The sequence below is a fragment of the Cylas formicarius genome, unplaced genomic scaffold, assembly GCF_029955315.1.
Source record: "Cylas formicarius isolate icCylForm1 unplaced genomic scaffold, icCylForm1.1 PGA_scaffold_1__22_contigs__length_36826433, whole genome shotgun sequence".
Lineage (NCBI taxonomy): Eukaryota > Metazoa > Arthropoda > Insecta > Coleoptera > Brentidae > Cylas > Cylas formicarius.
This window is the reverse complement of record NW_026844264.1, coordinates 21,407,970-21,418,177: the sequence shown is the minus strand read 5'-3', so window position 1 is coordinate 21,418,177 and position 10,208 is coordinate 21,407,970. Positions and strand designations below refer to the sequence as shown.

Genomic DNA, 10,208 nt, shown 5'->3' with positions numbered 1-10,208 from the left:
GTACACTAAAAATGTAAGAAGACGATTTCAAGGACTTTTTTTTCAATTTTATTATACTGTCGGTAAAAAATAAATTAATAACAGCAAAATAATTTAATTATAGTCTTACAGCCGTTCTAAACGGACTGAATGCCTAAGAAAGTCGTCCATTATCCGAAGATAATAACGGATAAGTTACAAGGAACAATTTTTTTAAAAGTTTGCAAGTTTAAGGCACAATTTATATTCAGTAATTGTTGACTATAGATTTCTATGCATTTTATATCATATCCCAACTTAACTTACAGACGGCTTGCAAATCAGGAAAAAAAATCGGTTATAAATTCAATTGACTAAAATCTGTAACATAAATTTCTATTTTGATCTTACTGACCATGCAGTTGCTTCAACGATGGCAGAAGAATACATTTTTATGTAACATGGTTTTTATGCTTAAAGGTAGGGTCCATTTTTCCAAGCACTATAAACCCAAGGCGCTTGTTGTGCTTAGGATAACGGTAATTTTAGAAGATAAAACTCAAATTATTCTTTGGGATAATAAAAATTGCACATCAATATGAAAACTGTGCCTACAATATTAAATTTGGAGTAAAGGGAAATGAAGATTAAGTCTTTTTCTCAGGATGCAATAGAGTAAGACAAAGTATGAAAAGAAAACCAAGAAATGAATAAATTAACATTTCAAATCTTATAGGGCACTAAATCCTATTTCTCGTTAAAAAAACGGGTACCTGAAATATATGCGTTTTTTTAAAACAATATTTCACTTAGGACACTTTAAATTTTTAAATTTGGCAATTGCGTTCGCTTGTTGTTTTTCCGTTTATTTCAATTCATGGAAAAAATTAAACATTGTTGGAAGTAATGTTATATTACATAAATTTACACAAAGTAACAAAAACTGTACACTTTATATACAAATTGCACTAAATGTTCATAAATAAATAACTTAGTAAGTGTTTTTGGTGAGAACGTTCAATTTGACTAGAATAGTTAATTCATAGCTATAATAGGAAAACCTAATAGCTTGAAGTAAATATGGCACGAACAGGTAAAGCACGGGTTCTCGAAAATAATATGTTTGATTAAAAGTTGTATTATACAGGGTCCGCCGAAAAGGTGTTGCCAAACTAAGGAATCTCCTTACATGTTCATTGCAGTGAAAAGCGTTTTATTTATAGAGTAACTAACACCATATCAAATGGGTATTTTTAAGTTGAAATAACCAGATTACGATCTTTAATTATTTTCGATTCAAAATGGCCATCCGCAAGGTAGGTAACTTAAATTCATCGAAATCAAAATATTCATGATCAAGAAAACATTTCTGGATATTAATTTATATATCAGCTAAAAAATTAATTTTCCGAAAAGAAATTATTTTTGGAATACGATCCACACTAATATCTTATACAGCAGATGTATTATCTTTGACTAGCTTGGATTCTGCTTGCAGTAAGTCATTTTAGAAACCGTGTTGACATGTAATTCTTTATTGTCAGTACATATCTGCTATCTGGTTTAAGTTAACTAACTATTCCGTACAATAAACGTTGAAGTTACTTTTCCACACGCTTTATCATATTAATAAATTTCTTATCTAAATCTCTTGTCGGTTGAATTTTTGCCAAATAAGCAATATTGTGATTATTTTCTATAACAAATTTCATTTTCATTTTCATAGTATCTTTGTTGCAGTGGAATGCTTGTCCGAATGTCGCACGGTGATAAAAACTTATGTGACTTTAGTTATCAAAACGCAAGTTTCTGATTGACCAAAATAGCGCGTGTGGAAGTTTCGCTTCAATATTATTTTGGCAACACCTGGAATAGCACAGACTGGCAAGACAATCAAGAAAAAATAAAACTTTTTAGGATAATCATTTAAATTATGAGTGATAACATTCAAAAAGGCTAAAAACTTGACTTTGTCCTAATTAATTATTGTTTCGGACGAAAATATATTGTTAAGTTCTTTAAAGCCAAATTTTTGGTGTATTATTTAGTTCGTAGGAAAATATTTCTAAGATTAAATAGAAAACAAATTGCACTGAATCACTAATCTGAGTTAAAAAAAAAACGATTTAACTTAAAATCTCAACCGCTTGCGGTTCCCTCCCACGAAAACCCAAATTCTTTTCCGTTTGCGATTCTGATTTCTGCAAAAAAAATGTCCATTACGCTACTTGTGGACTTCTAAACATCGTAACCAACACATTACTCATCAATCATAATTTCCGAGATGCAACAATGATTAATTTACACACATCGAAAGGGAAACCATCGTATCAATCGCAAGTCAGGTAATTGATATTTTGGTCGAGTTGTCTGAATGGTTCCACTGCCTCTTCAATGTCCTCCGCTAGGTACCACTGTATTTTAATAGGCAACTGCAACTCGCTCAGGTCGTCTTTACACCTGATCCTCTTTACAATTACCGCCCTACACCTATCCTGAAGATTTACAAAGTCTCGTTTCATACGATCCAATACAATTTCAGTTTTTGCTGCGGTCGAACTTATGATCGGATACAGCGGCTCCTTAACGTCGTTTAGACCCCTGAACGCTACACCAAGACATTTTCCGTCTTTGTAATACGTTAAGGTTCCTGAAAAATAATCAACTTATTAGAAAAAAAATGATGTACTAGCAGTATCACCGACTATTAAGTGGTATAGATGGCGAACCAAAAAGATCGCTAGCAGTATCGCAATAGCAAAGTCATCGATAATATACGGTATACAGCATGGCCCAATAGTATGTGGATGGTGTTACTGATGTTACTTAACAATATCTCTATCAATTCATATAAACATGTGTCTCCTACAATGCTAAATTTAATTAAAACTCATACTGAAGATGGCAAACAAAATTGATACAGCTAAATGGAATGAACAAGAAAAACAAAAACATATTGTGGAACAGGTTTCTTGTGTCTTTGCTAAATCAGGTATAATTATGAGATTAGAGTTATTAATGATGGCTATCAAACAAGCAAGAACAAATACAGGCATAGCAAATGTAAACAAGTATTAAAATATTAAATGATTCTAAGATACTTAATCAATAACCTAAAGGCAAAATTTGTTAAAAACTGAAACAATCTTCAATCAATATATAAATTACAAAAAACGAAAGATCACCAAAAAAAGTAAAAAATAGAGTATGCCAACTCATATCAGAACTCACTTTTTGGCGATTAATATAATAATAATAATTATAACAATAATAATAATAATAATAAAGTTCTTTATTTGAATTAAATACAGTATAACAATAACAAGATAACATTTTGGCAAAAAGGCGAGATTCAGTCTACTAACGATCAGTATACTGTTCTATCTAACCCGATAAAATAGAGAAAAAAAAGGACGTAAATTTCCATTTTATAAGCTGTAAAAAAAAATTGTTCCCGCGAAAATCAAACACAAAGTAAAAATAATTAAAGCAATATTTCATTACATATAGCGCACACCTAGAACTTTCCTTAATTTGCTCATCCAGTAGTCTCTGAAAAAGGTTATTTTTGAAGAGTTTTAGGTTGCTTCAATTTTTTATTTTATTTGGCAAATTATTTAAACATGGAACAATTCTATATGAAAAGGAGCGTTTAAAAATTTCAGTTGCATGCATTGGCGGACTAAGCGTTCCCTTAAATCGTATATTAAGATTATGTACGTCACAGCAATAGCTTATTTTATTGAAAAGGTATGGAGGAGACTTTCTACTTAGTATGTTCGAATATAGAACGGCAGAATGAAGAAATATATTTTGACTAATTTTGACTAATTCTGTCAAACTTTGGGATCCCAAAAATCAAACTGAGACATGAGTTTTGAAGCTTTTGAATTCGGCGTTTATCAAAATAGTTTAAACAAGGTCCACACATTGCATCCCCGTAACTTAGTTGAGACACAACCAGAGACTCACACAGTATTGCTCCATGTTTTCTGCTTAAAAATTCACGATTTTGATATATAAATTTTAACATTGCCTTTTGCAAACATTTAGAAATATGCTCCGAAAATCTTAAATCCTTGTCCATTATCATTCCTAAGTTTCTCACCGAATCACAAAACTTATTTTTTTTATTATTAATCTCCACAGCATGACAACCCAATAAAAATCTCTCCCTGTCACCCTTTCGGCCAAAAATGATTACTGCGGATTTGCTAGCATTTAATAGTAAACAATGCTTAGTGGACAACTCATAAACTATGTTCAAGTCATAGTTTAGGGCTGCAACGGCTTGCTTAGATTCACCGGGAAAAAAAGAAAGGTAAATTTGTGTATCGGCTGCATAATAATGATGACAACTTGACAACAGAAGTTTTTTAAAACGAGAGCCATATACAATAAAGAAAGGCGTTCCTAAAATAGATCCCTGAGGTGTACTTTTATTAACATTTATTAATGAAGAGGTTACACCATTATATGTTACCACTTGAGATTGGTGTTGTAGGTATGAAGCTAAAAGATTAATTGCGTTTTCTGACAAACCAATGAAATTTAACATTGAAATAAAAATTTGATGATTAAGGGTATCAAACGCTTTCGAATAGTCTAAAAGGGTTAGTAGTGTCAGCTTGCCTTCATCTGTAGCCCTAAATATATCATCGGTTATATGTAGTAGCTGTAGTACAACTATCTCCAGCTTTATATCCTGATTGAGTAATGGGGATAATCTTGTTATTACCTAAGTGAAACTGCATCTGCTCACATATAACCTTTTCCAAGATAGGGCGAATATTATCTAGGGTTGTTGGATTTTGCAATTTTTGCTAACGGTATGACGAGTGCCTTTTTTCACTGATCCGGGAAAATTGAATATTTTAAGCAATAGTTTATAACATGCGTGATATGAGGCAAAATATGGGGAATACATAAATTGTTTGTGGAAATATTAATACCATCGCAACCTACTGCTTTAGTCTTAATTAACCGCAATACATCAGTTTCAGTTACAGGGGTAAAAGAAAAAGTACGTGGGATTGAACTATTTGCTCTATTTGTATAATATAAATCCTTATCAGAGGGTAAATCGGGAACAGACTTTATAAAGTGACTGTTTATATAATCAACATTACATACATTTGCAAGTAAGTCACTATTTTCCCCCTTTAATAGTCCCATAGTCCTCGTGCCTGCCCATACAATCTTTTGATTGGCATTATTATAGAAAAAACGATTTTAATACACTTTCTTTTTTTTATCGCCGCAGTTACATTATTTCTCAGAGTTCTATAGATCTGCCAGTCACTCTGTTGTTCCTAATAGCAATCATGTTAATAATAGTGTCCGTACGCCATGGTGCGTATTTTTTTGATATCTTATAGGTTTCAAGTGGGGCCTGAATATCTAACAGAACGTTTATATTGCTACTAATAAATTCTACCTTGCCCTCTGCGTTGTTTATGTCATAAATGTTATTCCAGGGAATGGACATTAAGTCTGATTTAAATTGATTATAAACTAAATTTTCAAAATCTCTTGATGTTTTCAAAATAGGACCAGATTTTTTATATTTTAAATTAATTGAACAAAAAACGAGGTCGTGGTCACGTATATGAGGAACTGGCAAAACACCAGAGTCACTAAGTATATCCGAATCTGAAGTAAGAATATAATCCAGTAAGGTTGCAACGAGCTTAGTAGTTCTGGTTCATTCGTTTATAATTTGCGTTTCAAATTTGTGTTTCAAACTAAATATAAATCAATATATGAAGAATCTAGCAAATTACTGCCAAGAGGAATCAAACTGAGTTGGAGTTACTAATATCGAGTCCAAAATAAAAAAAAATGCAAACCTGCAATTCCATCGAATAATATTCCAATTTTTGTGGCTACGTTTTCTCGAAAAGGCTTGGTATAATATGTCCAACGGCCGGAGTGCCAGATTAATCCTTTGTGAGACAATCCCCAACTATTTTCATCTATTCCCAAGAGGTTAACAAAGGAGTCCTCGTGAAGCCGTGCCTTTTTTGTACCTGGAAAGTGGTGGAAAATGATGGTAAATATTTTAAATTCCAAGCATTTATTCTACCAAAAACGACATTCATAATTCAAATAGAAGAGTCTGAAATATAAGCAACTTAATGTGCAACAAGTTTTACAATAATAACAGAATATTTGATTTTCGGAGTTTTAAACTGAATTAAAAATAGACGGGAATAAGATATTAGAATACAGTTAGATATCAAAACAACCTTCGTTTTTCCCTTACTGTGGAGAATCCGTACTCAAAACTAATACATATATGTAGTCGTCGTCAACTATGTCTGAAATTTCAGGTTTCTCCGAATACGAACTTGGCAGTAAGGCACATTTACTTGGAGCCATGCTTTCAACACAAAATTAAGAAACTAATTAATCTATATGCAACAAACCCATAGGCGCTTACCAATTCCAAACATCATACTGGTTCCAAAAATTCTTCTGGTTAAATGCAATTCCCAATAGTACCTGCCATTGTTCAGTACTCGTGTTCCTCTTACCGCAGCCGTTCCGCTGCTCCAGTTTGGATGAAAAAGGGCTTTGCGCAGATGCGTTCCACTCAATATTACCTACGATTAAAAGATTCCCCAAAAACTTTGTTTGATTCAGTTTATCGTTTTTTTTTTATTTGGTTGATTAGTTTTTTCTCTAGTATGTTAGACTTACTTCGCGGCTATGATAATTTCTATCCCACGTCCAGATGTCATCACAGGGCAGACTGTGTCCGTTTCGAATCGACTCAGTTTCGTTCACTTTGGCATTCATCTTTTCTTCCGTTTCCAGCAAATTATAGAAAGCATAGGTCATGTTTGTCAGCGGGTATCTAAAAAGGACAAAATCACATCTTGTTTGTCCTAGGACATCTGTGCGCGTTACACGAAATCTTGTGAACGAATTAATATAAAATATTTTTTCATTGAGTTTAGAGTTAATGCTCAGAAAGTTCAATGGACACCTGTTTGGGCTGTTTCATGTAGCCATACTTTAAATTATTTAATATGTGCGTCCATTTCAATTTTTGCTTTGGAGTAAAAATGTTCGTATTCCAGCTCAATGCTGAATTGTACTTCTTAAACACGAGCTACTTAATATTAGTATTAATTATTGTAATAAGTGTTTTTACAATTTTTGCTAAGGTACTTCACAAAATACTGCAAAATCAGCGTAGAAAAGAAACAATATGCAGCTTTTTTCTTCAGATCAACTTGAAGGGAAGTCAATGTTTAGGTTTCATTCCGTGATATATAATATTTTTTTATCACTAATTTGAAAAAGTATGAAAAATTTATAACTTGTGTTCAATAGCTCAACTAGAGATCAGGGACCTTTTTTACAATCACTTTGAGTGGCTGAATTGCGACCATTTAATGCCAATCTAGTGGTTCGTTTTCAAAAATGACAACAAAATTGCTTCTTATTCGAGAAAAAAAATATGTTCAACTTTCATATAACTAAGCACTTAGGGCGAAGCACTTGATTGTGAAAATCTGGGGTGGGTTTCGTGAGTCACTGTCCCTTTCAGAATAAAGGGTCCGTAATTAACAAAATACGAAGCGGGGCCGTCTCAGATTAGCATTAGTAATTTAAAAAATGGCAAAACTTTCAGTGTGATTCCCAAAACTTTGAAGTTCAAATGTAATAAGTATTGTTTGTTTTGCAATCTTCTCTTTTTACGTGCCTTGTTGTAAATTGTAGATAAATATGACATCAAATAAAATATAAGCCTATTTTTTTTTGTAGTATTATTATTATTTTATCAACTACGTTTATGTATGTTAAATTGTATTTTGTGATAATCGTGTTTTAATTTGTTTCTCATGTAACTTAATGAAATAGATTTAAATAAGTCATCTACAAAATTTATGTCGTAATAACATTTTTCTTGACGTAGTTTTTGGTAGGGTGGTGAAATTGAAAAAAACTAGTTTTGAACATTTGGACGGAGAAAAATCCATGCAGTGCCTCGAAAAAAATAATATACTGAAAATTGGCAAAATTCGTGCCAGATTAATTTTGAATAGTTACTGCAATAGAAAAAAATATTTTGAGATTGCTGCAGAAATGCACATTTTACAGGAGTGCTTGCAATTAAAAGCTGGCTTCTAGATTAAATGCTAGACTTCCTCGTTTATATTACATGTTAAATTAGGTGGAATGGAATTTTCCTTACGGGACTTAAAGCAAGTAAGTACCTAATTGGTATTCGCAAAAAACCAACATAAATCGGGAACCTTACATTGGCATGATGGATTCCGATACCATTATTGGCTAAAATATTCACTGAAAATAAACATCCAAACAATGACAAGTGCCTAGGCAACGAAAGTTATTGATTTTAGATACATCGGGCGATAATAATACAAAACCAAACTCGCAAAACCACTTAATTTTTTCGATATTGCTTAGGCGAATTTCGTAAATATATTCTTACTTACCTTATTTATGTAAAATTTAACAACGATTCATTTTCGTAGGAGCACTCACCACTTTGTCATGTTTTTTCTCATTTTCAAGCGACGGACCTCTATTCGTCGCGTCGTGGCGCATGCACGGGTCGAAATCGACGCAATCGTCCTGATTCATCTTTTATCCCCTTCTTTGCTTCGATCCGCTCGTTATTAGAGGGTCGCATAATTTGTCTGGTCGATAAAGTGCAATCTAGTTCCGATGCATATGTAATTAGAAAAATACGTGTCGCTACATTCTGTTTCGTCCAAAATTATTCTCAAGTTTGGCTCAATTAAATGGAATGGAATGGAATTTGAATAATTCCAACCTATTGGTTGTTTTTATATTTTAAGATTCTGATTTAAAGCTAACAAAAAAACATAAGCTTCTCTATACTTCGATGACCCTTGATTTGACAAGGGATTCTGGCGGTTCAGAACAATGACTAAAACACCATGTACTCTATGCCTATAGGATTTAGAATAGTATACAACGAGAACAACTTTTCTTGTAGCTTCTTTTTTAGGTAATTCTTTTAATTCGAACTTTCGCATTTTTTCATTTTATTTTTTAAATAAATAAAGAATTTATTTTCAGGTTATGTATATGTAAAATTACAAAGCTTTAAAGCTTTTTGTTTTGTAATTGTTTGAGAAATCTTACATCAAATTGATCAGTAATTTTTGGAATAAATATGGGCATATTTTTTAATGAAAAATCCAATCCAATTTGTATCTTTAAATTTCAAAGAAACAGGATCATAATTTCTTATATTATGTATAAACACATGTTAGCTTTCTAAAATTTTTGTAGTATATTATGCAACAAGTGCGGTAAACGGTATTTGAGTCACGAGTTTATTTGGCACGAGCGGAACGCAGCGGAGCGAGTGTTTAATTAACGCGTGACCTAAAAATTTAATTAACGTGTTGCATACTATACTTTTTCTACGACCGTTAGTTTTCGGGTACATTTTTGCAAAACAACAAGAATACGTTTTCTGACGCGACCGTCAGAATTGACAAACGTCAAAATACATGCCGTGCGGTAATATCTCCGAAAACTTCCGATTGTTCCCTGAAATGTCCGAAGTCGCTCTGATCCATGGGAAACGAAAATGACGCATTAAAATGACAGTATTTTACAGAGCAGAAAAAGTCGTTTACGAATTATCACGTCGAATTCTTTTAAATTAAGTCTGATTTTTAATTAAATTAAATTAAATAATTAATTAATTTAAATTTTGGATACTAACGATTTCATTAATTAATTAGGCAAACAGTTAGGAAGTTTTGACTAAAGTTAATTTTGAGTTTTACTCAAAAATAGTAATAGAAAAAGTGTAATATGCAAGTTGTCGATAAACTTCTTCATTCACTCGTTTATTAACTACTCGCTCTGTTGTGCTCTAAACACAGTCGTGACTAAAATGGAGTTTTTCAAACTTCTTGTGTAATATACTGTTAGCCCGAATCTTTTATTATAATAACTCCAATAATTATATGAGTGCTTTGTTAATAACTAATTATTTGGCCACTGTCTTATTAGGCAATTCAGGGAGCTTTAATTTTATAAGCATTTAAATACTGGCCATAGACCCATATCATTTTTGTGTGACGCCAAAGCACTCGATTGGACATCCGGCAATTTGCAGCCAAGGCACTCTTTTTCTTCTTCTTTACATTTATTGATGAAGCGACCAGGATCATTTGGCGAGCTTAATTCACGGCATTATTGTATGCTTTATATCGCATCGAAGAGGAAGA

At 32.4% G+C, this 10,208-nt stretch overlaps 1 protein-coding gene across 1 annotated transcript; it reads right to left on the bottom strand.

Moving 5' to 3' along the window:
* Positions 1–860: 860 nt before the first annotated feature.
* LOC132697060 (SPRY domain-containing SOCS box protein 3) lies at positions 861–8,571 on the bottom strand. Its single transcript, XM_060662319.1, has 5 exons — positions 8,430–8,571; positions 6,661–6,817; positions 6,401–6,563; positions 5,808–5,987; positions 861–2,608 (listed from the first exon to the last, which is right to left on the bottom strand). Exons 2-5 carry the CDS (start codon positions 6,799–6,801, stop codon positions 2,289–2,291), a joined length of 804 nt encoding a protein of 267 aa, XP_060518302.1. The 5' UTR covers positions 6,802–6,817; positions 8,430–8,571; the 3' UTR covers positions 861–2,288.
* Positions 8,572–10,208: the final 1,637 nt, after the last annotated feature.